The 14,990-nt window shown below is 27.8% G+C and overlaps 1 protein-coding gene across 1 annotated transcript; it reads right to left on the bottom strand.

The window, feature by feature from the left end:
• Nucleotides 1–7,829: 7,829 nt before the first annotated feature.
• On the bottom strand, nt 7,830–9,201 carry LOC106767598 (mini zinc finger protein 2). The gene has a single exon (XM_014652523.2). It carries the CDS (start codon nt 9,059–9,061, stop codon nt 8,795–8,797), a length of 267 nt encoding a protein of 88 aa, XP_014508009.1. The 5' UTR covers nt 9,062–9,201; the 3' UTR covers nt 7,830–8,794.
• Between the last annotated feature and the right edge of the window lie 5,789 nt (nt 9,202–14,990).

Below are 14,990 nucleotides of genomic sequence, written 5' to 3'. Positions count from 1 at the left end.
AACTAATTATTTTAATGTTAAAAATATAATGTTATAAATAAAATTTTATAAACATGTCTCATTATCAAAAACACGTATAATCTTTTTAGAACTCTATTTTTAGATTTTTTCTAAGATTATTAATTCCTCAGTTATCATTTTTACAATCAAGAAGTGTCTAGACAATCATGACAGTGGTGTCTACAACGTCATCCAATCAATTTTCTTTACAGAGAAAGTTAGTTTATACTTCTTATTCCTTTGAATTCTGGTTAATTCACATGCTAGTAGGTTTATGCATGTATCTTTAAGCTTTTTTTTTTGTTCCTTATAGATTAGTGACTCTAAAGACCTACTTGATCATGATTCTACGGTTTATAGGAACAAATAGAGTTATTTGAGTTGAGACAAGGATAGTTTGCTTGGTAGTTTGAGCTTTCTAACCAGGTAAGGGAAGATAATTTTTATTTTATTTTATGGAAAATATGAAATTATGTTTGATCAAGTGGTGAGAATGATGTTTGATTTATAGGTGATTAGTTGAGATGATTATTTAGTAATAGTCCTAGTGTGATGTGTGAAATTGAAGTATTGTTGAATTATTGATGTGAATTGATATTGCCTTAAATTTTGAATATTGATGTTTTAGAGTACATTGGAGGTATAAACCCTTTATACAGTTGATAAATGGAGAATGTTGTTGGGCTCTTTATGGTCTAGAATGGAGTTTTGGTATTAAAGGAATGACTTTATAATGAAAACTGAGATTTTCAGAGTTGTATTATGGTCAATTAAAACTGGTATAGGCTCTTTAGATACCCAACAAGATGATGTTGAATAAGGAAGTAGTAACTGAGTTTAATTATAGGCTTATTTTATGTTAAATAAATGGTTTTGATAGGTGACATTTTAAGATGATATGGTTTGGATGGAAAAACCTTTAGTTTAAGGTCAATTTTTAAGTCATTTAAGACTTGCTTGGATGCTTGGTTTGTCAAATTGTAATTAAAAATAGAAAGTGAAGTGTGAACTTTTAAGTAGTGAATTGGTGTTGGTAAGTATGAAATCTTGACAAAATGATCAAAGTAGGAGTTAAGCTTAGTCATAAAAAGGTTGATGAATTACACTTAAGGTTTATAACAGCGAGATTTCATCTATGTGTATTGAAAGATATGTTGGAGGTAAGGAATACCAATTTTCAATAGAGCGGATATTAGGAAGAGATGACATAGACGTGTAGTTAGATTCACAGCAGTTAGTTTATTTTGAAAGATCTTGTATAAACAATTCTTCTTTAAAGTTTTAATTTTAAAGCTGGTCTTATAATAATTCTAGATAATTATATAGATATTTTATATATTCTTTTAAGTTAACGGTTTCAATTTATTGATTTTGTAATGTTTCCTTAATAGTATTTGATATTAGTTTATTAATTAATTTTTAATTTAATAATTTCATAACGCCTAAATATATATTTTTCTAATGTAATTATATTTTTTTATGAAAATTTCTTGCTTATAAGGTTAAAAAATATTTATTTTATAATTATTTACTAAATATTAAAAGTTATTTATAGAAAGAAATATATTGGAATTGTTTTATATAAAATCAATCTTGAATATTATTTTTCAAATTTTTATTTTAAATAAAATAAAAAATAATAAATTTATTTCATCATTAATACCAAAAAGACAGTCTAAACTATATCCATTAATCAAGAAAGAATATTAGGTTCAATCTCAAAACAATAACATATCATTACAAGAATATGATAAATTAGCTTCCATAAAAAAGAGAGGGCTAAATATCCAATCCACCCTAACAATAAGGTAATTAGTTATATATTTTAAATTGGGTTAAGTTCACTCTAATGTCACGTTAACAATTTTTAAAATAAAGTACAAGTTACATCATTTTTATCAAATTAAAAAATTGGAGATTTAACTAACACAACTATATAATATGGCCATAACGTGGATTTAATCGATACAAAAATAAGAACGGAATGAAAAAAATATATTAAAGGTGTATCATCCACTACACATTTGCTTCTGGTAACAAAATTAGAGAAGACCAAATCAATTCTACGGTGAAAATAATATAAACAAATAAAAAAGTAAATAATAAATTTAAAAATTATTAATTGGTGTCCTCTTAGACATATTCTACCAATAAACTTCTTAATAATAATTTTTATAGAAAATGAGGAAATTCTAACTTTATTTTATTATTTTTATCGTATATTCTCCTCGTAAATAATTGGCAAGTTGTTAGAGTTTTTTGTTTTGACTCTTGAGGGAGATGCTTACTTTTCCATGAAGAACAAAGACATGATTTCAACATAATTACAAAATCTCTTTACTTGGTTTGAGTGAAGAGATTTTTTTTTGTTATTTATATGAATTAAATTTTCATTCCTTTATTGGATCAAGACATAATTTATAAAATTTGTCTGAATTTGATTTTCATACTTCAAATGTTGGTTTTCATTGGTTAAATATTGATGGATTTATCAACAAAGATAATTAGTATATTTGTTAATAGGTGAATTTCAAACTTATCTCATTATCATAAAATTAATTTATAAAGTGATATATAAAATCGTTTAGAGAGAATATATATATTATAAATTGAGTTTGTCTATAGTGTAATATTTTCAACAGTTAAAACAAGATCGTTTAGAGAGACTAAACTGTTTAACAACTCGTGTTTTAAAGTTTAACATAGAACACTTAAGGGAATATGTTTAGTGAGTAAAGGCCCTAAGAGAAATGAATACTAAAACATCTTATATATAGGATAGATAAATAATAAAGCAAAAAATACATATAGATCAAGCAATAGTAAACTCCAAATATTTTATCAAAAGAAATACTACTTTTAAAGCACAAATTCATGTTAAGCATTTGTACTACGAATCATACCTAAATGTTCTCTAAACATAAGAACATTAAATGCATGAAAGTATTGTACTTCTCTATCTTCTTTGCTTTTGTTCTCTATATTTGTGGATATAATGATAATACCAAACTTTATTCAAAAGCTCTGCACATGGATCAGAAAAATGTTAAGAGATAACAAGGCATTAAAGCTTTATACTCTGATCAAAGTCGTAAACACTGTCACTGCTAAAGTAATGATACTCTTCCCAAGATGCATAATAGTACAAATCTTCGTACTCGAGGTCACCTATTTTCAAGGAGGTAAACTATTTGAGTAACAGATCTTTCTTGAAGATGATTACATAAGGAGGACTTGTTGAAGAGGAAACAACAATAATTTCCATCATTGAATCCTTACGCTGCTATTCTTCTTCCAAGCTTACACTGTCTAAGCGTTTCTTTGAAAGAAAAAAAAGTATTTTCAAGTTTCCATATTTAATTGTATTGAATGTATCCTCTCTTAGAGAGTCATTTGAATGTGTACTTGTAAACCAAAAATACTTTGATTGTGTTTGTTGATTCATAAGTGAATTCAAATACTTGTATTGTTTAACTCAATGGAGTTAAACATTCTAGATAGTTTGTCTAGAGTTGTAACCAAGAGTGGTTGATAATACTTGGTGAACTAGAATTGGTTGAAAACACTTGCAAAACTAAGAGTAGTTGATACTCGTTATAATCTTGTTAAAAATTAGTGAAACCCCTTAATAGGTTTTAAGGAAGAACTAGACATAGTTCAAGTTGGAACGAATTAGTATAAAAATTCTTGTGTATCAAACGTTTTCCTAAATGCTCAATTGGAAACACAAGCATCTAACAACTAATGCACATTATTTAATCATTGCAATAGTCATTAAACGCTATCTTAATAAAAGATTTTAAAATACTATTCAAACTCCCCTCTTTCTAGTGTTTTTTTTTTTATTTCACCAACACACCCTTCATATCAAGGCATACACATCTTGAATATATGACTAGACATCAACGAGTTGTCCACTAGTAATTTGATAGCAGACAAAACAATAAATTTAACAAACAATAAATTTCACTAGCATATATTTTTAACTCTATCTTATAAAACCGACGTATAATATGAGATTCGCAATGTAATAAATTGACATTTCCCTTTAACAATTTTATATTTTGAAGTTTATGATACTCAATTATAATGATATTAATTAGAATGGTATGCTAATTTTTTTCTTTTCCGTTATTTACTTTATTTACTTTTTGTCTTCACTAAAATACACTAACATTTAAAATAAAATCTATTTAAAGAACATGTATCAAGATTTATGTTTATATTTTACGAAAATTGAATCATTTGCTGATTCTCCTTTTTCCTTCAAACTGATTCCTGAAATGACATTTTTGCACGCTCTTTTATTTGCTGAATTCACCTTCTTTCATAAATTTATTTTCAAATCTTAACCTTCTCTTAATAGCATTATTATGAAACAAAAAATGTGCATTAACATCACCCTCTCAACCACTTAGAGCTCAATCTTTTCATCAATATTGGCACAATGTTCCTTGTGCACACTTTCAACTTTTCTTTGATTGAGAATAATAATAAATGATAAAATGGAAAAAGCACCTAAAATGATAAAAATGTTATACGAAAAATCGTTTAAAAATTTATATATTTTTTCAACATTGCATGTGGCGATATAATCATGGATAAATGTACTACACATGCTAGATGGGAATAAAATGAGATAGAAAACTCAGGATGGAGTCTGAATTACATCGTAAACATGATGATTTAGGGTATATTTACATATAAAACTGAATTAAGATAAGAAATATATTTTTTACTGTATTTTATATTTTAATAAAAAACTTGAAAATATTTTCTAGGTTATATCTAAACATGCCCTTAAACATAGGGATACTTGGATGGGTCATTCACTGGAGGAATGTGGTCCAATATCCTAACTTTGGTGCCTGGCATGCAAACAGACTTTGGGCCCTGTCACCCTGTAAAGTAAGGGTTGGCAAGTTTAAGTTTTACGAAAAATCAAAACCAAATTATTAAAACTTATTTCCAATTAAAAATTAAATCATATATAAAACATATTTTATTTACTTTTTTATTTAACATATAATGTACATTGACTTGTATAAAGTAATTTAACTTTCTAATAACTATTAAATATAAATGTTTATTCAAATTAATTTTAAATAATTGTGTACTATTAACGGATACCTCGATGCATTAATCAAAGACTAAAACATAAAATGGTTAGACAAATTTCCATAAAAGATTGTAAGAGAGAAAAATAAGAAAATTGAATAATTTTCTTTTTCTTCTAAAAGTTTTTAGGAATAGACCTTTTAGTAATTCTCTATTCGTTGTCACGCAACATTGTTAGTGATGTTGGTTTAAGAATGCATATATCAAAAGATTGGAGCTATGTTTAACCACCTTTTTTACTTACAATTTCTTTAGAGGGAAAATTGTTTATGGAAAATTAGATTACGTTGCATAGTGAATAAGTTAAATAATGTTTGGAGAATAAAATTATATTAGGAAACGAAATATGAAGGAAAAAATATTGATGAGAGAATTATTATAAAGGATCATAATAAGTAATCCGGAAGATATATACATAAATAATTTTTTTAAAGAAAAAAATTGATTTGGATTATTTCTACACTTCAAAAGATTAGTTTTATAATTTATTGTTGAAAATACTTTGTTAAGGAAAATTAAAGATATATAAAAAAAATTTGGGGGACAAAGGGACAAAACGTGAGTGAATAACGAATATTGTCGCAGACAAAAGTGCCTAGTTTTAAACAATGGCATTACACACGTACCAAAATTCAGGATATTTATGTTTTTAAACATAACAAAATTTTCACAATTAAAATGACCAATGGAATAGTAAAAGTTTAGTTTCTTAAGCAAAATCTTAGGTTAGTTTTCATCCTAGGTTACTACTTTGATTAGTTCTTATAAATAAAAATAAAGTATTTTTTAAATGTTTTTTTTCCTTAAATGGTTACCCAACTGAATTTTGAATTGCGCATTATTTATATTTGCTTTTGTTTTTTCAATGGTTGGCTTCTTTCTTATATAAGCTTCGTATATATAAAATGTTAAAACCAACTAATTTAATTGTTTAATTTAGTTCATTTGAATATCTTACCTTTACTCATTGAAAATAAAATCACAAAATCTAATGTAAGAGTTTATAGATTAAATGATTAACCTACTTAAGTTTTTTTTTTTTAAAGAATTAAGCCAACGAAATGAGTCATAAGTGGGTGGGATCGTAAAAATTGACCTTTTGTAAAGTTTACTTGGTTTTTCACCGCAATCAAATTAAAAAATGTGATGAATTGAATTGACTAAATGTCATAGTTCACTTTAATGACTCTACTTTATAATTTGAAAACTACCATTAAACTTTTCTAAGGTAATAATGCTAAATTATATAATCGACTAAAAAAAATTGTTGCTTAAAAGGAGATTTTAGAATGTGTACAACATATATAAGTTTATTCTAATTTATACAAGTTATTTTACTTAATCGATTTATGTAATGTTATTAATTGCTTTTATTAAAAAAATAAATTTAAATATGAATTTTAATTTATTTAGAATGAGCAATATTCATATTGGTTCTACAAAAACATTATTTGTTTTTCATACTTCCAAAATTGAAATTTTCATCTCGATATATGATATTACATGATATTCTTCAAGTGCATGTGCTAAACAGTTAGTAGGTGACATTTATTAGGCTACGTGATATAACATCAATATAACACTTCTATAGTTTTTTCAAAATCTTTAAACATAACATTATTTATTTATTTTGAAATGAAATATTAGAGATCAAAATTTAGAGAAATGAAATTTTTTTCCTTCTATAACACTAAAAGGCACTCAATTTATATAAAATAAAAAATTCAAATTTTAGAAAAAAGAAATAATAGCTAAAATTAGATCAACAAAATACTTAACCCAAAAACTTATTATTAAACACTCTTACAAAAGTTCATAAGAAAATGACCTCTATATCCAAACAAGTTACAAAGAGTTAGAAAGTAATAAGTATAGTAGAAAGTGATTCATGCCAAAAATTGTACACCACAAAGTATAAAGAGAACTTGACAGCCATTTTTGTTTATTTATTAATCAAACGTATATTACTAATGATTGTGTTGTTTGAAATTTAGAATGTTGGTGGTAAGAAAATATGCATAGAGGAAGCAAATGAAGAATATTATGTATGGCATTGATTTTGTACGTTGTGTTAAAGAAATTAAACATTAATTGTACATATGTTAGAGGAAAGTTGATAGGTTTGGAGTGAGAAAAATGGTAAATATGGAAGCATATATATATTAATAAAAAAAATGGTTGGGGATGGAAAAAAAAAATCGAGAATAGACATCTACCTGATTCAGTATTAACGTATACCTGAAACTTTGTTTCCTTCCATGCTCAATGCCTAACTTGTCCACTTTTGCTTGCACCACCTCACATGGAAAAACATCTATGCACACAAAAGTGGTACTTTGCTATCTCCTTTTATGAAAGCTAGCTATAGGGCACAATAAGTGTCTTCCAAATTCTTCCCCTTTGCACATTCTACATGTTAAATTTTGTTAGCACCCACTTATTTATTACTCTTTGCAACATTCATTTCCAGTTTTACATCACCATATGCAAAACCTATAACCATTCACTTCTACTACACTTGCATTTTAGGGTTTTCACCTTTTCTTTCTTTTACATTAATCATTTCATACTAAAACAAATATCTTAATTATATTTATAAATAAAAAGAAGATGAGTTTGAATACTGAATACTGAATACTGAATACATTTTTTTTTTCTTGTCTTGTGTTTGATCAAGCTTAATGAATTTTTGATAAGTAGTTAATGAAAGCTCTTTTCTTCAACAACCAACATGATTAGACATGTGGACCGTGAAACTATTGAAAGTGATTTCAAACGACACTGGCTAGTGGTTTGGAGATTTGTGTGTGATCATTGTTGCAGAGATTACAAAGGCTTTATATCAATTAAGGGAGAGTGAAATAATAAACCATTTTTTACACAACTTGTATATAATTGCTACTTTGTTAAACATTAGTACAACAGAAAACAACACACTAGGGAATCTGGCATGCATGATTTTTAGTAAAAGTGAAATCGAAATCCTGAACACTGTCTTGATCATGAGAGGAAATTTGATTCAGTGAAAACAATTCCAAAATTGAAAAAGCGGAAAAACTAAGAAAGGGCAAAGCAAAGTGGGGTTTGGTATAGTGTGAAATTTGCATCTGGAATGGAATCAAAATCAGCATCCCACGAAAAGACAAAGAAATCAAAGAAACCAAAACCAATTTCTCTCATCCCATTTCAAACTGACAACTGATTCACCCACTAAGCAAATCCTTACACAAACATGCTTAAGAGAGTTTAAGAGAGTAATTTACATATTTGGCAGCACTGTTTCTGAGAAATATATGATTAAGTACTTTTTTTCTGAGACATAAAACAATAAATCATATATTTTTTCAGAACTAGTTAAACCAAACATGTAAGAAGTGAAGATGATGAAACTTTCAGACATACATCACAAAAACAACCCTGTGAGTTGTCATTACCCTTTGTCTTTTCTCTTTAGACACATCAACCTCAAAATCACATGGTTTCTACTCTAGAACATATATATATATGTATATATATATATATATGTATACATATACATATACATATATATATTCATATCAGTTCAGAAGTGTGGTAAAACCCCAATACTTAAGAAGTAAAAGCAAATTAAGTCCACAAAATATATTACAAGAGAGGAATAGTTGCATAATTGTTGAGGTGTATGTATAAAAAGCTCTCATGTGCCAATGGAGGGAGGTGAGGAGCACTCACACACTACTTCAGTTTCCACCTGTCTCTTGTGGAAGTTCCTGTGGCAGCCACATGCAGCACAAGTGAGAGCAGCAGTTGTCCCTTCTCCACCACTTGCCATGAATTCTCTGCAACCATCAACAGCATACCCTCCAACATTTGCTGCATGATTCTTCTGGCACTCACCATACTTCACACTCCTAACACTTCTCTGAGGCTCCTCTCTTCTCACAACCACTTGCCGCTTCCTCATCCTTCTTCTCTTCCCTTTCACCTGCTTCAAATGAAATTTTCTCAGACCTTTCGTCAATTCAAATCACAAACTCAAACAGAAAGGAACAAGAGCTAGAGAGAGATAGAGGGTTCTACAACTCACTTCCAAATGGATATGCAGAGCCCTAACCCTAGCTGTGTATTTATAAAAGATGAACTTGATGTACTCTTTCAATTAATATTAACAACTCAGTGGGACCTACTCATAAGTCATAATCACCTCTCTTTCTTTACTCTATCTACTATTCAATCATGTAATAATTAATTCTTCCCAAAACCTTCATTAATTCCAGTATAACAATTTTCTGTCACTTTAACTCTCATGCACTGTCAATATATTTTTTTTTTTACACCCTCAATCAAAAACCTTATTATTTATAATAAATCAGTCATAAAGTAGTATTTATTCTTTCTGTTCACACTTTTAAGAGTAAGAAATTAAAAAACTCTAATATATTAATAACAATAACTGGTATAGCAGACGATTATGTTGACTCGTGAACTTTACTACACTTTCAACGATGGCATGTAACACATCTTGCCTTTTACTGGTCAAATAGGTTTCAAAATTTGCCGCTTAATGAATTAATGCTTAAGGATGAGTCTTTAATCTAGTTAGGCTATTAGAGTTAATCAAAATTAGGTCTCGACCATGATTTTTTTGCTAAAGTTTATGGTTCTGTCATGTATGTTATTTTTAGATTGTCGTGTCAATTCATCATTAAAGAACATTAACAGGTAGTTTGACTCTTTGCAGATTGAGTGAATAGAGTACTTGGAATGTTTTCTCTTATTTTAGTAACTCTATTTAAACCGGATCACACTGAGCATAGTTGATTTTATTTTATTTTTATATATATTGGACTAGGAAAAACATTTTATTTTCATTTTCTGTAATTGGTTAGCATTAGAAACACGAAAATAAAAGAAAAAACAAAAGGGTATGCATTTATGATGAAATTTGGCATATGCATCTAGCTGTAGTTGCTTGATTTGATAAACCTTGACGAGGCTAATTAACCATTTTGTTTTCTCTCTATACATTGAGGTAATTGAGTTGATTACGTGTTTAATTAATTATCCTTTGAGATTGAAAATGAAATGAATGCAAAAGGATTCCCACATATATGATGAAAACCCTGAATAGTGATGGGTTTAATTTGGAAAACTTTTTGCTTTTCACCTAAATAGTGATGGGTTTACTTAGCAAAACGATAAAGATGGGTTTCATTTGGAATGACCAGCTAAGCCAGATTTAAGCCTCACACGTACCATGGCCCCTAACTTGATTGTAAAAGGCAATTTTGTGGGGTGCATTGATACGATACCAATAACATTTGTCTATAGCGCTTGACCTAAAAACGTGTGTATGATAGGTAAGCTTTGCCAAACCTGTACGACAAAAACTCACAATGATTCCTTTGTTTGCATGCATCTTCATCAACCCACCCATACAGGATCCATCCCTTGCATCTTTTGGAAAGATCAAACTTTCTAGTTTTAATCTTTCACCATTTACCCTAAACTTCCAACTTATAGCCCAATTTCTTATCTTTTTTATCCAATAATTTACTCATATCACTATAATATATTAGGAATTTAAGATACGTCGCCTAATTATGATACTATGTTAGAAGGAGACTTTTAAACCTGACTCATTCTTACAAAACTGATTTATAAAATGAGATTTACATCTACTTATATACTATGAATTGACTTTATTTGAAGTCGAGACGACTTCCAACATCTTAAGATAGATTTGTTTTTAAATTTGATATGTTGTATCAACCTATTTGCAATGATGCATTGCCACTTGTTAATTGGGTATTCAAGAAATAATTAATGTTGTGGGGTAAATTTGTCTTCTTCATCTTTAATTAGTCACTGTATATTACCATGCCAGAGTAATGATTTTTGAAACCAAAAGCTTCCGTTTATGGTTTCCATAAAACCTTTTAACCAGTTAAGTAACTTCAATTTTAGATTTGTACCAAAAATTGACCAACCATTCAGTCACCTAACTTTGTTCTCTTAGACAAAAGTTAGATAGGAACGAACCCATAACGCATTGTGCAAATCTTGCACCATACCAAGATCAATCCACATATATATAAATGATATGTTTTGCCAGCAAATTTAATCACTTTTTGTGCCCTTTTGTTGGGAGAGATATACGTTAATAATGTTTTCGCATGCTTTAATATTTACAAATAGAAAAGGTTGGTTTTGAAATTTTAATTAGCTTAATTTGTGTATGTCCGATCATAACTTTTCTTTTATGTATAATACGAGAGTATGTGTACAAATTACAACGTACTATATTATTCTCCTTAATCATTATAATATAAAAAATGATTTTTTTATACATTTAATTTTTTTACATTTATTTGACATTACTCTTTTTATTTTTTATTCCATTTTTCTTAAAATAAATACAAAATTTTACACTTTTATAACCATTTTATCCTTATATTCTGTGTCAAATGTAAAAGTGTGCGATATCTTATTCTTATAATATATTTACTTTGTTATTTAAATATTGTTGATGACTGACTTTCGGAACAGCTAAATGCATTGACCGATATTATAATATGTAGTTTGCCATAAATGAGGAAAGAGGTATTTCCATGACTTTTGAACTCTCAAGTTCATAATTATTTAATAGAATAATGATATTTAGACAACATTTTTTGACAACATTTGAACATTGATTACGTGTCAATCTGTGGTTGGTCAAAAATTACTTCACAATAATGTTTATGATTATTATTATTGATTGTGGAGTAATTTTTGACTAATCACATATTGACACGTAATCAATGTTTACAAAAAAATGTTGTCTAAATATCATTATTCTATTTAATATATATAATTGTGTTTATATAACACAGAAAATAAAATAATAATGAATAGTATATATGAAAATATACTTGAGTTTTTAAAATGTGAAAAATTCTTCAATAATCATTAATCTCAAAAACATCTAACTATATTTAATATCCATTCAACATGTGTTTAGGTGTTCGAAATTAAAATATAGCAAAAAAAAAATTATTGTAAGAATTTTCCATTAACTTAATTGGGTGAGATTAACCATTTGAAAATTTCATTTCAGTAAGTTAAATTATCATGTCCATATGTCTATCATCTATACATGTAAATTGGTAAAATGAGATATCTATATTATTATTGTGGAATAACTCGTTCAATCTCTAGTAATATTGCTAAATCACGTGCATATATCTCTTTATCAGAAGCTTATTGTATGTATTTACTAGATCATCTAACTCTTTAATTTGTAGGAAATCAAACTACCATTCTCTTATAGACTCCACCCCAATGTTCACCTTCCACCATCGTGAGAATGATTTGAAACTCTTGGCTTGTGAAGCATCTCAATTTCATTGAAGATGGTGTCCTAGCAAATGATATACATCTTGAATGTTCTAAGTAGATTTTCTCAGGATTCTTTATATCAAGTTCATAAATTTTCAAGGTTGGAAGAATGTTCTAAGTAGATTTTCTCAGGATTCTTTATATCAAGTGTGTTGAGGGACATCTATTAACCCAAAACATAACAACATGCATCTCACCCATTTTAGAATGGTCCATTGAATATCTCAACTAGGTCATTTTGTTGAGTAGTTCCAAACTTGCTATGTCATTGTCCTTTTAGAAGGACTTAAATGATTTTGAGTAGAATTCAACACCATTATCAATTTTTAACATCTTGATTGTCTTACAGGTTTTGTTCTCCATTCTACGCTTTCAGCTCTTGAAATTCTCAAAGGCTTCATCTTTGATTTTAATAATAGAAAAATAACTTCCTCGAGTAATCATTTGCAATTGATAATGAAGTATCTTGTTTTAGAGCATGGTGGAGTGGAAGATGGTCTCTACATATCAACATGAACGTAGTAAAAGGTTTCCTTTGTTTCCTACATTAAACCAAATTATGCAAGCTTTACATCAATGTTCACAAAATCTCATATGCTCAATTTTGTTAAAAAATCCTTACTTTTCAGCCCAATTGTCTTTCTCACTTACGTGAACTGACAAAACCTCCATATCGAACTCGTTGAACTATCAAACAAATTATTAGATTCAAGTGACTTAGATTGGAATGTTTAGATTTTTGTATAATGGATTACAAGGTTTTTCTCGAGAGATGTTTGGTCAAATCTCAAGGAAAATGTTCAGGAGAGAGTCTAGAAAGAAAGACTATAAGGAACATAAGAACAAGTTATTTTTAATTTCTGTTCAACATAATTAAATTTGAAGTTAATTGTTATTCAAAGTTGATGTTACACGAGTTAGAACTCTTATTTATATCCCACATATTTAAATTTGAAGAAAAAAAAATAGAGGAGAATCAAATCACAAGTTTCTTGAAAACAACCATGAAAAATTGATATAGTAGCTTTTCATGATTGAGCATTTGCTCAAAATGTGAAAAGCATATCCATCTACTTTTAGTCTATATTTGTCTTAAAAATTTTCTTATCTTAAATAAGCTTAATTCAATCCTAGAAAGACTTATCTACCCATAATGTAATTTTAATGTATCGTAGGTCCAAATATAAGCCAAAAATTTTACATTGCTTGACCGAAATATAAGTATCAAATGTACTATACACTACTTAATCCGAATACAAATTCCAATTTGTACATTACTTTATGCAATTAGAGGTGACAAAGTTTGACTAACCGAGTTCAAGTTTTTAACATGTCAATTCGCTTTGGCCTACTGGCCCACATTTTCTAAATTAAAATTTAAAATGAAAAATAGTTAAAAACATTAACTTTTCTATATTATATTAATCCAAAGAGATAATTATAAAATAATATTGTAATTACAATATTTTCAATGTTTTAATTATTTTAATATTTTTTAAGAGGTAAGATTTGGTCAATAATATTTTAGTTAAGAAGATACTAAATAGATTTTTTTAGATAATATTTTCCTAGAAGAGAAATTTTGGGTTAAGAGTTTCACTGTAAATAGCCAAGTTAGGATAGTGGAAATGACTAAAAATGCAAAAGCTTTTTAGTGCATTTATAAAGTGAAAATAAAAAACGGTAAAAAGAAACTTGAGTGATTTATTGAAGAGGGATAAAGAGTAACTTGAGAGTGAAGGTTGAAGAGTATTTAGGTGAGGAAGCTAATTACTCCTTTGTCTTACGTGATTTCTATGTTGAAAATATGATTTTGGTAAATTTTGATTATAAAAATAAAAGCTTAGTTCGTTTTGGATGGATGAGAGGTGACTTTGGGAAGGATAATTTGTTTGATTTATAATTTAGTGGTGTTGATTTTATTGTTCTATGAATTTTAAAACACTAGAACAAAAAATACTTTTTTTATATAGTGATTTTTTATATTAATTATAATTTATCAAGTATAAAATGTGACATAATGACATCATTGTAGATAAAATAACACTTTTTATATCGGTTATAGTTATAACAAGTATAGAAAGTGGATGTGATGATATATTTGTTATGAAGAAGAAAACTTTTTATACCAATTATAATTATAATTGGTATAGAAAGTGGATGTGGTAGTATTTTTTTAATAAATAAGAAAACTTTCTATGTTGTTTCAATTATAACTCATAAAAAAAATTTCTATACTAATTTTAATTATAAACAGTATAGAAAGTGGTGTTCAATTCTTCGTTTAAAGGTTTTCTACTTGACCTAACTTTGACAATTGGTATGAAAATGTCCAATCTCCTCAACCTATCTTTGTTAAATCGCTAACGCAACTAATTTATATACTCATTTCATCATAGTTATTTTATTGGTAAAAAGATGAACCTATGGTCTGATTTTGATAAAATTAACTACAGAAAAAGAACATTCATGCAAAGTCAGGACTCAGTTCCTAAAAACTATCACGTTCACAA

This window comes from Vigna radiata, chromosome 1 (genome assembly GCF_000741045.1).
Source record: "Vigna radiata var. radiata cultivar VC1973A chromosome 1, Vradiata_ver6, whole genome shotgun sequence".
Lineage (NCBI taxonomy): Eukaryota > Viridiplantae > Streptophyta > Magnoliopsida > Fabales > Fabaceae > Vigna > Vigna radiata.
This window is presented reverse-complemented; position numbering and strand designations above follow the sequence as displayed.

What these genes read in the sequence shown, in the direction of transcription:
- LOC106767598 (XM_014652523.2), bottom strand. Translation starts at nt 9,061, where the DNA reads ATGAGGAAGCGGCAAGTGGTTGTGAGAAGAGAGGAGCCTCAGAGAAGT.